The following is a 20,985-nucleotide window of genomic DNA, read 5'->3' on the forward strand; positions in this document are numbered from 1 at the left end:
TATGCACACATGCAGCCTTGGAAAACATTTACATCTGGGAAGGATTTTGATCATTTAAATTGTCTCGTCTGTTCTTTACCTTTTAATTATTAAAACACGGCTGCTGTCAGCAGGCAGATAATTATCCTTATTGTTCTTATTCTTATCATGATAATTCATCATCATGAATATATTATATTATATTATCATTATACATACATTGTAACAAGGATGGACTAGTGTTGATTTCGTCAACTAATACTATGACAAAAAATGTTCGTCGACTACCTTTTTCACTGACGAAAACTAAATGGAAACTAAATGAAAACTAAGCTATGATGACTAAAACTAAGACTAAACATATTATTGACAATTTCGTCAACAAATAAAAATAGACTAAAATGTTAGGAAGGGACTGTAGGACAAGAGATCCAGTGTAAGTCATTTTACACTTTGTTGCATGCTGAAAATAGATGATACAGTGTGACGCGTTGTCTATTTTCACAAATGTAATATGTAATATAAAAACGTTCTGTCAAAATCAACACTGGGATGGACCAATATCTCTGGGTCATTGATAAAAAGAGAAGGATCCGGGCACACAAAGTAAAACAATTAGGAACGCCTTTATTAAATAAAAAAGGCAACTGCAGTTGCCTTTTTAATCCACTAACCTGGTTAGTTCCTCTTTTTTCTCTTTTTATCTCTGGGTCATTGCTGATGTGTGTGTTCCTTGTTGCTATAATTGTTTTGGTCCAAGTAGACATGTCCAGTAACTGGGTTTAGGTAAAGTAACACCTTCCTTTAAGTTTTAACCCATGGTTGGATAACCAGACCAACGGCCTCCTCTGGTGGTAGACTAGGGTCATTACATTGAAAACCTCGCCAAAATGTCACACATGCCATTTTGAATCAAACGTTAATGTGGTCTAGATCAGTGGTTCCCAAAGTGGGGTCCGGGAACCCCAAGGGGTCCATGAGCTAAATGATAGTTTGGAACCAAATAATAACTCTGAGTGTACAAAAGGAACCAAATGGACCCTCCCTAACGGGTCCATTTGGTTCCATTTACACTAGACACTTTGTATACACTAGAGTTAAATTAACATTGATTTTACAATATAAATTGGGGGTCCCAGAGAAAGAAATGCCATTAAATGGGGGGCCGTAGACTAATGCATGTCAAACTAAGGGTCTGTGTAATTAAACACGCTGAGAATCACTGCTAGAGCTGTAAAAATCTTCTCTTATGGGGGTCCCTGGCATATCTCTTCAAATGGGGGTCCACAGGCTAATTGGTGTTAATTTGGGTGTCGTTGACATGAAAAGGTTTGGGAACAACTGATGATCCAGTCCGACAGTCATATTATGGGTGTGTTCCTGCAGTTTCAAGGAAATCCATGCAAATGTATTTGTTGAAAAAAATGCAAAGTTGTACAGAAACTTAGTCAACCAGATTGACTTACAATGGTGAGATGAACTTTATAGTCACCCAGAGAGGCAGAGAGGGCAAGTGGTCAAATAATGTAGTGAGTATTAATAAACCATGATGCTACATTAATAATGTAGCATTAGATAGTATCTATCTAAATTACAATAATTTTGCATCTGCCAACAACTAAATAATGAAAATAATATAAATGGTCAAGTGAAGATCATTTTTAAAGCATCTCGGGGTGTAAACACTGCCTGCATACCAGCATCTGAAATTTGCAAATGTATTAAGTTTGCATTGCACTTGAGTGACTTTGACCTTGGAGAACCAAAAGTGAATCATGTCTTCAGCAGTCCCAACGGGACGTGCAGAGAATGTTAGAGAGGCATGGGCTGAAATCCCCTTAAAGGGCATTTTGAACATAGCAGATATACTAGGTAGTAGATAAGCTATTTTGGGGTCACGACCCCGCACTCTTTAGGTACTGTGACGTACACAACATGATGGATAAAAGCCTGGACTAAAAAGTCCAGACTAAATAAATAACATAGGCTCATTTTCGTACTTATATTGATCCCAAACAACTGGCCATGGGGTCTATTTGCAGAATTGCCCGTCGCCTCAGATTCTGATACGTCTAGTGTCAAATGATGTCTTTCTAAAAATAGGCAGAAAGGAACCCCACATGTCTTCAAAGAAGAAATTAGTAAATAAAACAGTCTCCCTGTAGACAAATACAATTTATTCATCCGTTGTTCATGGACAGTCAACAAGACGATCAGCATAGTTTGACATCTTCATTCATTACTGGGCTGCAAGCACTCCTGTCAACGCGACCGCCAGCAGCCACACACACCAGCAAATGAACAAGTGAAGATATACTGGCTGTCATGTACAGTATGACCAGGTGATGTTTGCGTATCCGTTTTCATCTAGGAAGGGACATTAGAGATACTACAGATGGCCACATATTTCAACAATTTTGACAATGGCTATGGCAAAATGCAACAGTTATCCATCTGGAAATATCATCGGACAACATTACATTGACAAATAAATTAAAAAAATAAAAGCACGGAAACACATGAAATTGGTTCTCTTCTTTTCCTGAGCATTTCCAACGCACTCTCTCTCTGACATCAGTTCAAAGTGAGCATGTCACACGCGCCACCAACACGTTGAGATGGACTGCTCTCGTGTACCAAGCTTCTAAGGCCACCAGACGGGCGCGACTTCTCCGAACCCGGTCACAGCAGGTGTGTGGTGTCCATGTGTTTCTAAACCGAACACACACGCATATGCACACATGCGTGCACGCACAGTCGCACACACACACACACAAGTGTTTAATATACAGGTTCCAAAACTCATAAAGGAGGCATTTTATTTGGGGGGGTGGGAGGGGGGGGGGGGGGTATTTACAGTGACAAGTCTCTTTTACGGCTCCGTCTTTGCCCGCGCCCTCTGACTCACTTCCTGGTTCACCCTCTTAACTCCACACTAATGCTTTTGGATGAGAGGAGTTCAGCTGCACGTGTTCGTAACGCTCTCCATTTCCCTAAGAAAGAAAAACAACAATAACTATTTCACATTGTACTAGCCTTTTCAATGAGGCTCTTATCCAGAGTAATTTACAAGTAGTACAACCAGGTGCAGGCGCCGGATGCAGTCCGACACCCTACCCAAACACTAACCTAACCCTGGCCTAACCGCACGCGGACGCAACACATGTCACAGACGCAACACATGTCACAGACGCAACGCATGTCACAGACGCAACGCATGTCACAGACGCAACGCATGTCACAGACGCAACGCATGTCACAGACGCAACGCATGTCGCGGACATGCATGTCGGGAGCAACGGGTGATTTGCGCAAGCTTGTCAGACTTTTGGTATGTCGGATAAATGTCTGCTATAAGCATTAGTTCACCAACAGAGTATCAAAGTCCTAACATCAAAGCTCCAGGTCATAATACTAGATTATCCCAGTCCGAGAGGATTTTCCTGTAATGATATTGATTTTGTTGTTGTTATTGATGATATTGAATTTTGTTGTTATTATTCATGTCATGTCTAGTATGAATTGATTGCATAGGGCCTAAATGGAAACAAGACCGCAAGGACATTGCTATTCCTTTTGGAATAAGTGTTTGACTGTACTCTGCTGCTGTTTTTACATTATGTAAAATAAATGTTTCTTTAATTTTTATGCCACGATTGACGGACTGACCTCATGCTTCCTTCAATGCATGAGGAGTTCAAGCCGATTTATTTTCCCTGGTTGAACGCAGCGAGCCGTGGAAGGAACACGTTATTCCAACCGGTTCCCAGCAAGCCAAATGACGTCATGATGACGTTATGATGCCCTCCGGTGACTCCGGTGACGTTCAGGACTAGGCCAGATCACATCCCATATGGGGATGATCTTTACGTCATTTCCAGGACGTCTTCACCAGTTGAAATAATATAGCTTATTCTGGCCCAGATCTGACTAGTTATGATATGACTTAAGTTGATATGGCCTGGCCCTCTATCGCACTCTCTCTGATTCCTCCAGGGACGTCTGTATTAGTGGGCAGATTTGTTGTTCATTGAAATCAGGTGATATTCTGGGCCAGATCTGACTAGTCTTGGTTTGGTTTGACTTGATTTGGCCCCAATAGAGACGTCACGAATTTGTCCAGGTCCTGACCGTGCTTGCTGGGTTCCCTTTCCCCTCCATCAGGTGCCCCGGCTGGCCAGGGAGAGGCAGTTTTACATAAATTAAAAAAACTATGCACGATTTAAACACGTTATTGTTTCTGTAATTAATTCATCTCAATTAATCAGTTAAAGTCCCAGCCCTATAAAATGTACAAGGAGGGACCGTGGTGGACACTCACCTTGGACGCAATGGCTTTGAGTTTTCCCAGCAGCGAAGGCTTGTGGTACACCACCTCGTCCTCCATGTCTCCCTCGTTCTCCTCCCCCTCCATCACGGCGCAGCTGTCGGCTCCCGGCATCTCGCACTCCTTGTTGGCGGTCATCACCAGCCTGGAATACTTATACTGCAACCTGCAGGAACAATAAACCCAAATAATCAATATAAAGAGGGGGAACGGCTCAATTATGATTATGCATCAAGATTAGTGAAATGAGTATTGACAAAAAGGTTGAACTCCCGTGAAGGGAAATTGGAAAGGAGAGGAAGTAAGTAAGGAATTGAAGAGGCAAGCAAGCAAGCAGGAGGGAGTAGCAGTCTCCATCGGTAGTGTGTGGCAGTGTACTGTAAGTGCGTTACAAATAAAAAGTGCAGACCTCTTGTTCTTCTTCCAGAAGTAGCAGGTGAGGGAGACGAGCAGTACTGCTGTGAAAGCTGCTATCCCTGCGCCCAGGCGCACCCAGAACTCTATGCTCTCGCACGGCAACACCTTCTTTTCGGGCAAGGTCACTCCTCCCATGCAGCGCTTTGGTTCATTCCACACATACAGCCATTCCTGCGGAGTATGGACGAACGCACACATAATGAGAACTGATTTGTTTTCTAAATTAAGATACATTGAGACAGAAACAAGCACACAATGGCAAACGCGCACGCGCACACACACACACACACACACACACACACACACACACACACACACACACACACACACACACACACACACACACACACACACACACACACACACACACACACACACACACACACACCTGGAGTCTTCCGTTGCAGGCCCCCTCTATCCTGTGATAGTCCATCTCAGTGCATGTAGGACATGCCCCAGAGCTCTCCCACAGGAAGTGAAAGGTGCAGCCGTCGCATGTTCCCGCGGGGCACTGACTACAATGGCCAAACACAGATTGGCAGATTGAAAAATGATTGTTTAAATCCAGCCAGTTGGCAGACAACTCAATTAATATATTCCCTTGTAGCTGTCAAGTTCGTTCTTAGCGTACCTTCCAAGTGCTTTCAAATAGACTGTCTAAATATAATTCACAATGTCAGTGAATGACAGTGGAGGAATGCGCTTTATCAGTGTGAAAACCGACTTGTTGGAAAATTGAGGCAATCTGATGAAATCTGACAAATGAAACGTAGCCTATGGAGTTAGTTCAGTCAGACATACTCGAGGGAGTTCATGCCGTGCTCAAAGGCACATACTATACTCAAGGGGTTAACATGCTGAATCCATTCGTGAGTTGTCTGACTGAACTGAATTTCTTATTTGTTACAGCATACTTTGCAAAAACAACGAAAGATGCAAACCTAGCTATTCATATGTATAAAATACCTTGGCACTGTGATCTCTCCTTTCATGCTCTTCTCTGGATTGCAACGAAGCGTCACGACTGTGCTTCGGCCCGACTCGCACGATGAGGTCGCCTCCAAGGAACTGAACGGCACATAAACAGCAAATGTGAGCTAACAACAAGCTCAAATATTCTGTACGTATTTTCATGTCAACATACAGTATAATGTTATTAAAGGTGAACATGCAAGATGGCAGCAGTACCGGTAGTAGAAGTTGATATCGGGGACTTTCTTGATAGTCTCTGGGAACAATTCTGGTCTCGCCCTGATTGCATCCAGTGTGCTCTCAACTGTTGCTCCTGTTAAACACATTATATTGTATAATATTAGTAACATTATATGTATTATAGTAACTGCAAATCATGTACTAAACGTGTTGTTTTCTTTATTCTGTGTCTGACAGAAAAGCACCAACTCAAATCCCGTACATCATGTATAATGTAACATTATACTTGGCCAATAAAACCGAATTCAAATTCTTGAATAGGTCGGTTTTGACTAGAGCAACAGAGAGGAAATTGCAACGATATAATAATTGGCCTCCGGTCTTGGCCTGACGTCGAAATTTAAAAAATGTCTTCTAAATTCGTATGCATGGACTAACCCAGAAATCTGTCCGCCAGGCTGATGGACTGTGAGGACAGTATACTAACCCAGAAATCTGTCCGCCAGGCTGATGGACTGTGAGGACAGTATACTAACCCAGAAATCTGTCCGCCAGGCTGATGGACTGTGAGGACAGTATACTAACCCAGAAATCTGTCCGCCAGGCTGATGGACTGTGAGGACAGTATACTAACCCAGAAATCTGTCCGCCAGGCTGATGGACTGTGAGGACAGTATACTAACCCAGAAATCTGTCCGCCAGGCTGATGGACTGTGAGGACAGTATACTAACCCAGAAATCTGTCCGCCAGGCTGATGGACTGTGAGGACAGCGCCGTGTGGAAGCCCCTCCCGTTAGCTGGGATTATGGTTGATTGACAGATGAATGTCTTCACCGTGTTGGCTCCTTCTCCCTTCTCTCTCTGTCCATCGGTGACGGACAGGTCCGTGACGTTGTCCGTACACACTGCCATACGGCCCTGACACACAAACACAGTGAGGTGAAATGTAGACATGGACAAATAATAAAAGGGCTTAAAAGAAAATATTTGGCTTTAAACGCCTGTCCCTATTTTGGGTATGTCATTATAGGCGAAAGTTTGTGTTTTTTATTTGTGTGCATTTTCTTGCTCTGATTTTCTTTTTGGATGATAGTTTTTGTATTTGTATCTGTTAAAACCTAAATAAAGTGTTGATCATAATCATTATCCTGCTATAATATAACAAATATCACTCTTGTGTGAAGTGAGGGGCGCTCTTATCATCATACATCATCATACATCATCCGTGCTCAGCCAATCAAATCGTGTGCGTGCGTGTGCGCGTGCGTGCGTGCGTGCGTGCGTACCTCTCCTCCACACAGGCTGATGTTAAAGTTGTGGAAGTACTTGGTGCCCTTGGAGGTGAAGCTGGGGCCGTTCATCAGTGAGCCAACAGAACCCAGGGAGCTCAGGTCAAAAGTCAGGGTCACGTTGGCCTCAGTGTGGCTGAAGTGACAGTCACTGTAGCATAAACTGTGCTCCTACAAAAAAACAAGAACTGCCAGGTGTAACAAGCCATGTCTCCGTTGTGCATCTGTCCCCCTTTATTATTATTATTATTATTATTATACAGCCAGCAAGTCTAACATTCTAAAAAGTCATATTGCCTCTGCATGAATTACATATTGTTAAGGTATGCACCAAAACAATATGAATAAAAAGCTGGACTACAATTTACGATAGCAAATACTAAATCAAAAATGTGAAAAACTTAAGGGAAACAACACAACATTCGGCCACTAGATGTAGCACTTTTATAATACTCTGTCGTATATAAGGTTTGTTTTTGTTATTCCCCATCGCCTGTATAAAGGGCCTTTCAAACGTGATAACTGATAACTGTTAGAATTTAGAAGCAACTTTTTTGGAATCAGCCTCAGATCTAAATGGGTTAATATTAGAAATGCAAAAGGGCTCACCATGTTGCTTTTGCTGGCGGGTCCGCACGGCCGGCACGCCTCGGAGCCCGAAGTGCTCTGAGGGACCAGGTAGGTGTTGGGCGGGCACTCGGTGCAGCGGCTGCTGTGGGTGTCTATGTAGTGTCCGGAGGGGCAGGGCACGCACAGCGAGCCTGAGGAGGGCCGGGTGCTGAGGGCGCACGCTCGGCACTCCGACGACACGCCGTCCACGGCGTTGCTCACAGTCACGGAGAAGATACGCACCACGTCGTTCACGAACCGACGCGTCTGTGTGACCGAAGACAAGAGAGAGACCGGTAAGGGTTGTATATGTCCGTGTCTGTGTGTGTGTGTGTGTGTGTGTGTGTGTGTGTGTGTCTCGACACTCAATGCAAGGATGAGTTTTACGCATCCCTGCACTCCGCCATTAGCAAAACACCATCTACTGACAAGCTCATCCTTCTAGGGGATTTTAACGCAAGAGTGGGCTCTGACAGTACACTATGGAAGGAAGTGATTGGTCAGCACGGTCTTGGCAAGCTCAACAACAATGGTCTCCGTCTCCTCACTCTCTGTTCTGAACATCAACTGGTCATCACAAACACCCTGTTCCAACTGAAGAACAAGTACAAAACATCCTGGCAACACCCTCGCTCTAAACACTGGCATCTCCTAGACTACATCATCGTTCGCCAAGCGGACAGGAAAGAGGTGCTGACCACCGCCTGATCAGAACAAAGATTGCCCTAGAAATTCAGAGGAAAACACCACCCTCCCGGAGGCTCAACTGTGATGCACTGAAGTCCAAGCACTCTGTCAATCAGCTCAGGAAAAAGATAGCAGACCAGCTGTCCATGAGTCCTGAAACTCCAGCAGATCTGGACATCAACTCTACCTGGAGCACCCTACGCTCAGCCCTCCACCAAGCGGCTGTTGAGGCTATTGGGTACACCCGAAGGAGACATCAAGACTGGTTCAACAACCGGGAATCCACGATCTCCTTCAAGCAAAACACAAGGCCCTTGCAGCCCATCTATCTAACCCCCAATCTTCTGTCTTGAAGGCTCACCTCATCCGCCTCAGAAGTGAAACCCAGCACACCCTCAGAGCCATGGAAAACGACTGGTGGACCAAGAAGGCCTGCGAAATACAACATCACACAGACCTGTACCTGGCTTTCATAGATCTGTCCAAGGCCTTCGACACCGTCAATCGGGACCTACTGTGGGAAATACTGGGGAAGTTAGGTGTACCAGCAAAGTTCTGCAACCTCCTGCGGCAGCTACATAATGGTATGAAGGCATGTGTGAGCAACGGTGACCAACAATCCCCTTTTTTCAGTGTGGATGTGGGGGTCAAGCAAGGGTGTGTCCTAGCCCCAACCATATTTAATGTATTCATCTCCACTGTCACCCTCCTGTCCCATAAACACCTGGACCCCACGGATGGGATACATATACAATACAGGCTGGATGGTAACCTTTTTAACATCCGTCGCCTCCAAGCCACTACCAAAGTCACCACCCAGCACATCTTGGAGTTACAGTACGCTGATGACTGTGCTCTACTTGCTCACACACCGAATCCCTTCAGCGTGCACTATGTGGTCGCCTCCATATACAGTGCCATTGGTCTCCAGATAAACATTAAAAAAACACAAATATTCGTGCAGCATTTCACCCCCCAGCCAAACACGCCTATCTTCACCCTCGACGGGCACTCATTAGCCATCGTCCCTCACTTCACCTACCTCGGTAGCACTCTGTCACCATCCTGCACCATAGACGATGACGTCCAGGCACGCATCAGCCTGGCCTCTACTGCCTTTGGTAGGCTAAGGTCCAGGGTTTTCCAGAACAGGAACCTCACCATCTCCACTAAGGCAGCTGTGTACAAGGCAGTGCTCTACTGCTCTACAGCTCTGAAACCTGGACACCCTACCAGAGGCATACAAACTGTCTAGAGGCTTTCCATATATTCTGCCTCCAAAGGATCCTGGGTCTGACCTGGGCCGACAGGGTGCCATACAATGAAATATATGACCGGACCAACACACCCAGCATTACAGCACTCCTTGGCCAAAAACACCTCAGATGGGTCGGGCATGTGATCCGTATGCCAGCCCATCGCCTACCCCGACAGATCCTGTATGGCCAGCTTCAAGCCGGTCAAAGGGCTGCCGGAGGTCCAAAAAAGCGGTACAAGGACCACATCAAAACCCTCCTGAAGAGGTGTGACATCAGACCACCAGCGCTGGAGTCCCTGGCTGTTGATCGCCACACCTGGAGCTCTACCTGCCACCAGGGAATCGCTCACCTTCAAGAGAAGCTCACAGAGAGGAGAGCACAGCGGCGTGCACAGCGGAACCAGCGTGCTAGGGGTCTACCGACCACCGCTGCTGCCTTCCCCTGCCCCTCCTGTGACAAAATATGCGGATCACGCATCGGTCTGAGCAGCCACCAGGCTATGCACAGACGTCAGACACAACAACAATAATCATCCCATGAACTTTATTTAGTGTGTGTGTGTCCCCGTGTGTGTGTGTGTGTGTGTGTGTGTGTGTGTCCGTGTCCGTGTGTGTGTGTGTGTGCGTGCGTGCGTGAGTGCGTTGCTTGCGTGCGTGCGTGCGTGCGTGCGTGCGTGCGTGCGTGCGTGCGTGCGTGCGTGCGTGCGTGCGTGCGTGCGTGCGTGCGTGAGTGCGTGCGTGCGTGCGTGCGCTCACATCAGACGGCTGATTGGTCCTCTGGAAGGCCCATGTGTATGACACAGAGGCGTTCTTGGTCATGACGTGTGTGTAGAACTGCCTGCTCTTCATTCCCTCCCAGGATTCCACCACCGTGGTGCTCTTCCGGTTCACATCCTACAAAAAACACAGTATGAGGCAACCTGTCCTTTACTTTGAATCCTATAGCTGTGAATGAAGATTCATCTAAAAAAAAGAATGAAGTTTATATATACGTATGTATACATACATACATACATACTTACATACATACATACATACATACATACATACATACACACACACACACACACACACACACACACACACACACACACACACACACACACACACACACACAACACACGTTACTGTAGGAATTTAAAGAATAATCGATTAGTTGATCCAAGCCGGAACACAATCGATTGATTGATTTATTGATTGATTTATTGATTGATTGATTTATTGATTTATTGATTGTTCAAATAATGCTCTGAAAATTCACACGGCTCACCCATTCTGACTGCCGTGTTCAGATGGGTGGGCTGCGAATGCTTTTGCGATTTTCAAGTATGCACTGATCCAGAAATGGTTGCGAACATCCTACAGCATGAGTTGGATACGTATTGACATTAGATTTCCCTAACCCTAACCCTACAGCATGAGTTGGATACGTATTGACATGAGATTTCACGGCGAGCTCTTCCTCACCATCATGAAGTAGAGTTCGCAGTCGGCCATGCACGACGTCTCAAATTCAAAGGTGATGCGACCGAACTCCATCCCCGAACTGCTGGACATCGAGGTTGGGATCCTGGACGTGACAGGAAGTCAGAAGAAAAGGGGAGAAAATAAACCACAAAGAGCAACAGATAGTTTGGGCATTTCAAAATGAATAAAATGTACAATGTGTCACATTGCAACGCATTTAGGTATTCGTTTAAGTTCATACATTTTATCCCATTTAGGACTGAGGCTGAATTTTGCTATACAGATATACTGTAGATAGCAACAACTTAACAAGAACCCCAAAAGGGGTTCCCGTTATTGGGTTAATGGGGTATTTATAAAGCACCTTTCGAAACAATGTTACAAGATGCTGTACAATGGAGAACAATTGTGACAGTGTGACCCCACCCTGTCACTGTCTGTTTGTTTGCTCATTTGCATTCCTTTCAGTAGCATGCACTGTTTAGGTAGGGTATGGACAAACTATAAGAAAGCAGCAAACAGATCACACACTGCTCTCAGCTGAACACTAATCGGCCACTTTGGGCCAAACCAACTCCTGTCTAGGGATGGGGAGGATTACTTGTCGCCGAGGGACATTGGAATTCTAAAAGGACTTTGGAAAAATAAAGACTTTGTGAAATAAAAGAGCTACAAGCTCAAATGAACTGAAATATATGTATATATATATCTGTGTTTTGTGACCGTTTTGAGCGACTATAACATATTGTGGATCATGTTGACCCCTTTTTCATTTGGTCCTGTGTTGTGGGAGGAGCCAGGGGGTATATAGCTCTGAGAAAGGGCACAGTCAGTCAGTCTGCTGTCTGGAGCTGGTCAAGGAAGGAAGTGTCTGTTTCTGAGGAGGTGATGTTTTGCTTATTATTTTTATTACCATGGTTGAAATGCATTTTGGATCTAGATCTGTTGATTTATTTAAAATGATTGGTTTGATTTATATTATTGTATATAATATTATAATAATATTATTTTGAATATCCTTTTATTTTCTACTTTCAGACATATGGTCTCCTTTGTTTTTGTCAAATAATCTGCACTTGGGGACAAAACATTGTTAAACAACTGTGTTGCCTCGCCATCCTTTATGATCATACGACCCTTGCCTGAGACAGGGGTGTGACAACAATATAAACAATAATCACGTAAAAACAAGGCTCATAAGAGCAATAATATACAACCAGAAGTAAAGCAAAACATGGACCTGCACAAGTGGGTCAATAATACTCAAACAGGGTTCAAGAGTTTTGGGTAAAGCACTTGCAGAACATCACCTCTCCGCTCCATTCTCTTATGTCATTATTATTAGCCTTCTTTATCGATTCGCAACCAAGGGTGCACAATTGTTTAAAGCTTGTACTAGATCTGCTCTCAGATTATAAATAATGATGCCATGCAACTCGACTTCATCCCATGATCTGGGACTGGGAGAACAATGTGATGCGATGCCTGTTGATCATTTGTTAAATTGCCTTTACCGGCATCAGAATTATTTATTTCATTCAGAGTGAATAAATATACCTACTTTAATATTAAATAAATACTGTTAACGTACTCATATAGAGTGTGTAGGCCTACTACAAATGAACGGTCTTTTCTGTTGAAGATAATAGTCTGTAATTTCAAATAAACTTTATATATTTGATATGTAGTCATGGACAGTATGTATACTGTACTATATAGACGGTACTGGATTACAGTCTGAACATCTTCGGTTGTGCAGATGCCATCTTTTTTTTGTAGGCTACTTTTATTTCTATTTTGTAACACTATTTTTGTCCACACTGACAACTGCAACATGGAGGACCCAGGAGCGTTTTCTTTTCTTTCTTTTTTTGTGCGAACGCAAATATTTCATGCAGATGCATCAATGATTTTTTTTAAACTGTATGAATGGAGCATCAACCACAACGAATACTTTGATGTAAAATAATCAATGGCACATTTTCGCTCCTTTCTCTATTGTGACCTTGAACCATGTGTACTGCGTATACGTCGATAACTAGATGTAAGAGGATGATGCTCACTTGAAGCCAGGGATGTGGATGTTGAGGATGAGGTAGTCGTTATCCGAGCCCCCTGCTCCACTCTGGATGTGATCTCCAGCCACCTCCCAACCTGAGGGAGCCAGCAAAACACACTTTATATGGTCGTCAGCCACCAGCAAAACACACTGATGCATGCTATAATCGGTAGCATATCGAAATCACCCTTAAAATCGGTATCGGTATCGGATCGATCTCAAAATAATTCAGATTATATCGCCCTCAACAGTCTCGAGACTTGAGAAAGAGCGAGAGACTAGGTCTGGATAGACATTAGGGCTGCACGGGCGATATTGACTAAATCCAATATCACAATAGTTTTGACCAAATACCTCGATGTCAATATTGTGACGATAATATGCATTTTTGTTTTTAATGAATCAAACAATTCAAAAGATGTTCAACCTCACAAAGCATTGCAATTCGATGCGACATTCACATTTAAAACGAGTATAAAATAGGGCTTAAGTGATTAAAACCAGGACAAGATAACGCTTATCTTATGCATGCATTGCTGAACGTTGTCATTTTGTTCTTATTGACCTATCCTAGCCAAACACAGTTTGTATGCTGCAGGCTTCATCGTCCGTCCGTCCGTCCCCCCCAAAACAAGACAGAGCCACTTGGTCAGTCCTTTGTGCTGCTAGCCATCAGGCTACATAACCAAGCCCTCATAGGTTCTATTCTGTCCTTGGATATGAATAGATCATTCCTCTTTGCTGTTAAACCTGAACATGTGTCAACAGTTTGACATGGTTTTATTTTATAATTATTTGTCACCTTAAGAGACAGAGACAAAGACGGACAAAGAGAGAGAAATAGCTACACTACTAGTTCATGGAGGTGCAGGACAGTACCCACCATTCATGTTGTCACATTTGGAGTTTCCCACGTTGAAACAGGATGTCTTCATGTTGGCAGGCAGGACATTCCACCATTTATATTCATAACCCAGACTGGGCTCTGTGCCGGCCGGACAGCTCTGGCACGCTGGAGGAAGTGGAGGATAAACAGGGTGAAGAGTTTGAAATGTCTTTAAAGTTGGAGTGCCGTGATATTTTTTTCCACACTAAAACATGATCATCGGGATAAGGAATCTTGTTTTCAAATAAGTGTACAGTATTTGTTAAAATGTCGTTTTTATGTGGACACGGTTGGCACGCCCACCAGTTCATTAAGTATGCCTGGGGCCGATTCTACAAATGTGTTCTAAATCCTACTATATCAGTTGTGCTCAAAACTTCTACATGTCATGGACCCCCAAAAGTATATGTATTTGGCCGCGGACCTTCACCTCAAAATAGATTGTTCCAGGGATCCCGAGAAGCAAAGATTTAAGATGATTTAATGTTTGCTTTAAAAGACCTATTCAAAAATGTGCACACCAAAATGGCTGATATATAAGCTCAAACGTGACGTGTCTTGAGCTTGTAGATCTGCTATGTTTGGCTAATGTTACCCCTGGAATATGGATGCTGGGGTTCAAGAGGTCAATCACATATTTGCATTGGTGATACGGTATAATCTATACAAAGTTACTGATACAACCAAAAGTTTTAATGTGAAAATTATGCTATGCATGAGTCATTATAGATTAAACAGACAGGCAAGAGAAGAGGGGTTAAGAGGAGTTAGGAAAACCAAAACAGGGAAAACCTATTTGGAATCTAGCTTTCAACTGGCCCACTAACCCATTTAGACCTGAGACCTGATTCTACAAAATGTCTTCTGCATCCTGAAACCTATGTTTCTAAGTCAGTGGTTCTCAAAACATTTCATGTGAAGGACTCCCAAAATTGTGTATTTGGCGGCCGACTTAATCTCAAAATATGTTGTTCAAGGGGGACCCCCCCTCCCTCAGAATTTAATTTGAGTTCAAAACGTTCACTGTGAATTAAGAATATATATTCAAAGATTTGCACACATTTTCACGATTTTTCAAAAATGGCAGATCTACAAGCTCGTAGCTCTAAAGTTTAAAATAATGGTTAAAGTGGTTAATTGCCATAAGGTGACACAGATGCGCCCTCGGGTCTAAATGGGCCGATAGAAAGTACTAGAAGTTCACTGTACCTTTCATGCCGTCCGAATAGGTCCCAGGCGGGCACGGTGAGCAGGTGGCTGTGTCGTTGTTATAAAAGCCGGGGTTACAGGGTGGGCAAGGTTCACGTTCTCCAAGAGGGGGCAGCATTTCAGCTCCAGCGACATCTTCCAGGCAGATCTTAGGCTCGATCCACTTATAGATGATCTGGGTCTGCGTTCACACAGCAACACACAGGGAAACGTTATAGATGACCTGAGTCACTCTGCGTTCACACAGCAACACACAGGGAAACGTTATAGATGACCTGAGTCACTCTGCGTTCACACAGCAACACACAGGGAAACGTTATAGATGACCTGAGTCACTCTGCGTTCACACAGCAACACACAGGGAAACGTTATAGATGATCTGAGTCACTCTGCGTTCACACAGCAACACACAGGGAAACGTTATAGATGACCTGAGTCACTCTGCGTTCACACAGCAACACACAGGGAAACGTTATAGATGACCTGAGTCACTCTGCGTTCACACAGCAACACACAGGGAAACGTTATAGATGATCTGAGTCACTCTGCGTTCACACAGGGAAATGTTATAGATGACCTGAGTCACTCTGCGTTCACACAGCAACACACAGGGAAACGTTATAGATGACCTGAGTCACTCTGCGTTCACACAGCAACACACAGGGAAACGTTATAGATGACCTGAGTCACTCTGCGTTCACACAGCAACACACAGGGAAACGTTATAGATGACCTGAGTCACTCTGCGTTCACACAGCAACACACAGGGAAACGTTATAGATGATCTGAGTCACTCTGCGTTCACACAGCAACACACAGGGAAACGTTATAGATGATCTGAGTCACTCTGCGTTCACACAGCAACACACAGGGAAACGTTATAGATGATCTGAGTCACTCTGCGTTCACACAGCAACACACAGGGAAACGTTATAGATGATCTGAGTCACTCTGCGTTCACACAGGGAAATGTTATAGATGATCTGAGTCACTCTGCGTTCACACAGCAACACACAGGGAAACGTTATAGATGACCTGAGTCACTCTGCGTTCACACAGCAACACACAGGGAAACGTTATAGATGACCTGAGTCACTCTGCGTTCACACAGCAACACACAGGGAAACGTTATAGATGACCTGAGTCACTCTGCGTTCACACAGCAACACACAGGGAAACGTTATAGATGACCTGAGTCACTCTGCGTTCACACAGCAACACACAGGGAAACGTTATAGATGACCTGAGTCACTCTGCGTTCACACAGCAACACACAGGGAAACGTTATAGATGACCTGAGTCACTCTGCGTTCACACAGCAACACACAGGGAAACGTTATAGATGATCTGAGTCACTCTGCGTTCACACAGCAACACACAGGGAAACGTTATAGATGACCTGAGACACTCTGCGTTCACACAGCAACACACAGGGAAACGTTATAGATGACCTGAGTCACTCTGCGTTCACACAGCAACACACAGGGAAACGTTATAGATGACCTGAGTCACTCTGCGTTCACACAGCAACACACAGGGAAACGTTATAGATGATCTGAGTCACTCTGCGTTCACACAGCAACACACAGGGAAACGTTATAGATGATCTGAGTCACTCTGCGTTCACACAGCAACACACAGGGAAACGTTATAGATGACCTGAGACACTCTGCGTTCACACAGCAACACACAGGGAAACGTTATAGATGACCTGAGTCACTCTGCGTTCACACAGCAACACACAGGGAAACGTTATAGATGACCTGAGTCACTCTGCGTTCACACAGCAACACACAGGGAAACGTTATAGATGATCTGAGTCACTCTGCGTTCACACAGCAACACACAGGGAAACGTTATAGATGATCTGAGTCACTCTGCGTTCACACAGGGAAATGTTATAGATGATCTGAGTCACTCTGCGTTCACACAGCAACACACAGGGAAACGTTATAGATGACCTGAGTCACTCTGCGTTCACACAGCAACACACAGGGAAACGTTATAGATGATCTGAGTCACTCTGCGTTCACACAGCAACACACAGGGAAACGTTATAGATGATCTGAGTCACTCTGCGTTCACACAGGGAAATGTTATAGATGATCTGAGTCACTCTGCGTTCACACAGCAACACACAGGGAAACGTTATAGATGACCTGAGTCACTCTGCGTTCACACAGCAACACACAGGGAAACGTTATAGATGACCTGAGTCACTCTGCGTTCACACAGCAACACACAGGGAAACGTTATAGATGACCTGAGACACTCTGCGTTCACACAGCAACACACAGGGAAACGTTATAGATGACCTGAGTCACTCTGCGTTCACACAGCAACACACAGGGAAACGTTATAGATGACCTGAGTCACTCTGCGTTCACACAGCAACACACAGGGAAACGTTATAGATGATCTGAGTCACTCTGCGTTCACACAGCAACACACAGGGAAACGTTATAGATGATCTGAGTCACTCTGCGTTCACACAGCAACACACAGGGAAACGTTATAGATGACCTGAGACACTCTGCGTTCACACAGCAACACACAGGGAAACGTTATAGATGACCTGAGTCACTCTGCGTTCACACAGCAACACACAGGGAAACGTTATAGATTATCTGAGTCACTCTGCGTTCACACAGCAACACACAGGGAAACGTTATAGATGACCTGAGACACTCTGCGTTCACACAGCAACACACAGGGAAACGTTATAGATGATCTGAGTCACTCTGCGTTCACACAGCAACACACAGGGAAACGTTATAGATGACCTGAGACACTCTGCGTTCACACAGCAACACACAGGGAAACGTTATAGATGACCTGAGTCACTCTGCGTTCACACAGCAACACACAGGGAAAAGTATTTAGAGTGAAAGTACCAGCCCTGAGGGCGAGAAGCGACATGCAGGCATCTGCCTGGGTGACGGCAGACTGAGCGAGTGCTGGCGCTTTGGCATGGGGGGGTCAGTCAGATCAACATATAGAATGAATTCTGTACTGGCCATATATGGAGCGTGTCTTGAGTGCACAGTGTTTGATGAGGTCAGATCAACATAATTATGGAATGTCAGAACAGGTCAGCTCCATATATATATATATATATATATATATATATATATATATATATATATATATATATATATATATATATATAAAGGGTGGAGGGCAGTGTCTTGAGTGTACATGGTTTGATGAGGTCAGATGGAATGAATTCTGTATTGGCCATATATGGAGCGTATCACGAGGCATGACTGACGGGAGATGCAGGTTTTCATAGTAAACTGCGGTCGCAAAAAGACAGCAGGACCAGTACGGCTGTCACCATTACAAATTTAAGTTGCAGATTAATTGTCACACAAATAATTGTGATTTAACGATTTAACTGTGTTCTTTGCATTGAACATCGAAATGTTACAATTTACAAAAATCACAGACACATTTCGTAATACTAATAGTTTAGCTTCGGCTGATGTTAAAGGCCAGAAAGACAAAGAATTTAATATTGTGTACACTTGCACTCTCAAGAGTGGATAAAGGAACACTGAGGATCTTTTTGTGTAGAGCGAGTGTTTTCCCCCATTTCACCTTGCCGTCACTGTCACAGGGTGTGTGGATCTGGAAATAGTCCTTCCTGGAACATGGAGGTCTGTCCTTACAAACACCTGATCCCTCGTCTGGGGGAGGAAGGACAGAAAAAACTCACTTTCATAAGGTAGTAGCAGTAACATCGTCATAATAATAATATAAAGAAATAAAGTACTTTTGCATTTGTTTTTAAATGCAAAATAAAACTAATAATAATTGACTAGCATGCCTACACTCACAAGTTAGTATTAGCTTTCATTGCCAAGACTGGGAAGGGAAAGATTTTGAGAGTTGCAAAGCCAGTTGCAAAAATCTTTAGGGCGGTATTTCATATCGCCAGGTTTGTAGCGAATTTAATTTAATTAATAATGAAATTGTGCAATTGTGTGACATCAAGCTACTATGAGTGTGTGTATGTTTGTATCAAAATATATTTGTTTATTTTACTTATTCCAAAGCACACCACATTGGGAAAAACATGAAAAGTGAATCATTATGAGAACTTTAATAAAGAACATGAGCATGTTTGCAGACAGTGATTCATTAGTCAAATCGAACTCTCTCGGGCCCTGAAAAGGAGGCCTCAGGGACGGGAAGGACTGATCACAAACACTCAAGTGTATCTACCCCTTGTGAAACTAGGACAGCCTGTGTGTGTGCGTGCGGTGTGCATGTGTGCGTGCGCATGTGTGCGTGCAGGCGTGTGTGTACCTACGTGCGTAGTGCGTGGTGGTGTTACAGGGTGTGCAGGAGCTGGCTCCGTGCCCAGAGTAGGTGTCCCTGGGACAGAGATCACAGGAGGAAGAGCCCGGGACGCTGCTGAATGTCCCTGGCTTACACTGGAAGCACTCTGACGTGTAGGCCACTCCTGGGAAACACAGCACCATATGAGAGTCGAGAGTGAGGAAAGGAAATGAGTGTTGATTGATGAGTGCTTATATGATGAGTATGATGAGTACTTATATACTTATAATAAGCTTCACATGAGACAGTGATGTAAATGAGCAAGTGGAAGTGAGATAAGTGGTTACAATGTGTGAGTGAGGTCAGATAATGTACAGGTATGTGAGTGAATTCATTCTTTGGCACGGACAAGCGGGAGAAAGTGAAGAGGAGGTAAACGGAGTGGAAAGTGTTCACTGACCCTCTATCTGAACGTTCTTCAGAAGAACTGGCTTCACTGCTTTTGTCAACACCGCTCCTGTCCTCCAGTAGAGGATGTTAGTGCCCGACTTCAGCTTCACCTGGAAAACACATGCTTAAATAAGACTTACTTTGCTGTAGGCTTTTGTTCCCCTTCAGCTGCCAATTTACAGGGTTGACTTTTTCCTCATACCTGACCTGGTTAATTGTCAGCTCTTTGTTAATCATTATTGCGAAAGCCAGTGAGCATTTACTATGTAACCCAGCAGAACATGTCTGTCTGTCTGTCTGTCACAGTAGAAAACTTTTTTTTTTTTAAGAAAAAAAAAGAAAGATGAATCAACAAAATGATAGTGCATTGAACTATCTATCCCTATTTCCCTAAGCTATCCCTACATCTGACACTAGAGGGTCCCAATGTACAGTGCTATAAGCTTTAAAGACACAAGACCTACAGTGCTATAAGCTTTAAAGACACAGGACAATATAATGTATTGTAACACGTTTAACTACAACATTTGAAAAATGTGGAAGACCAATTTAGTCAATTGGTCTTCCACATGCACCCCTCCCAACGCAGAAATGGAGTAACCACAAGTGATATAATATAACTATTACTGTAGCTACCGGAGATAAAGCCTATACTCATGCTTTATATTTACAAACAGGCAAAGGGAGAGACTTCCTAATGATAGTGCATGTGCACTGTTACATTTTCCAGACTCTGAAGCAAGGTCCTCAGAAGGCTTGCCAAGAGTTTTCATTAGCTAGTCATTTTACCGTGTGAGCTGCCCACTCTCCATGGTTGGTGAGCTTCAGTCATCTTACCGTGTGAGCTGCCCACTCTCCATGGTTGGTGAGCTTCAGCCATCTTACCGTGTGAGCTGCCCACTCTCCATGGT

The 20,985-nt window shown here is 44.0% G+C and overlaps 1 protein-coding gene across 1 annotated transcript in view; it reads right to left on the reverse strand.

Moving 5' to 3' along the window:
* Positions 1-2,135: 2,135 nt before the first annotated feature.
* Positions 2,136-20,985, reverse strand: part of elapor2a (endosome-lysosome associated apoptosis and autophagy regulator family member 2a) — a 27,761-nt gene continuing 8,911 nt past the window's right edge. Inside the window, exons 6-22 of the mRNA XM_083762531.1 lie at positions 20,085-20,184; positions 19,656-19,808; positions 18,941-19,029; positions 15,341-15,521; positions 14,129-14,257; positions 13,250-13,340; positions 11,187-11,289; positions 10,476-10,613; positions 7,775-8,041; positions 7,163-7,336; positions 6,608-6,794; positions 5,912-6,008; positions 5,690-5,791; positions 5,112-5,238; positions 4,716-4,894; positions 4,301-4,472; positions 2,136-2,972 (exon numbers count right to left, since the gene is read on the reverse strand). Coding sequence (XP_083618657.1) covers positions 2,904-2,972; positions 4,301-4,472; positions 4,716-4,894; positions 5,112-5,238; positions 5,690-5,791; positions 5,912-6,008; positions 6,608-6,794; positions 7,163-7,336; positions 7,775-8,041; positions 10,476-10,613; positions 11,187-11,289; positions 13,250-13,340; positions 14,129-14,257; positions 15,341-15,521; positions 18,941-19,029; positions 19,656-19,808; positions 20,085-20,184 — 2,358 coding nt within the window. The 3' untranslated portion in view covers positions 2,136-2,903. The remainder of the gene's footprint in view (positions 2,973-4,300; positions 4,473-4,715; positions 4,895-5,111; positions 5,239-5,689; positions 5,792-5,911; positions 6,009-6,607; positions 6,795-7,162; positions 7,337-7,774; positions 8,042-10,475; positions 10,614-11,186; positions 11,290-13,249; positions 13,341-14,128; positions 14,258-15,340; positions 15,522-18,940; positions 19,030-19,655; positions 19,809-20,084; positions 20,185-20,985) is intronic.

The sequence above is a fragment of the Protomyctophum parallelum genome (assembly GCF_964188405.1).
Source record: "Protomyctophum parallelum genome assembly, chromosome: 4".
In the NCBI taxonomy this organism is placed as follows: domain Eukaryota; kingdom Metazoa; phylum Chordata; class Actinopteri; order Myctophiformes; family Myctophidae; genus Protomyctophum; species Protomyctophum parallelum.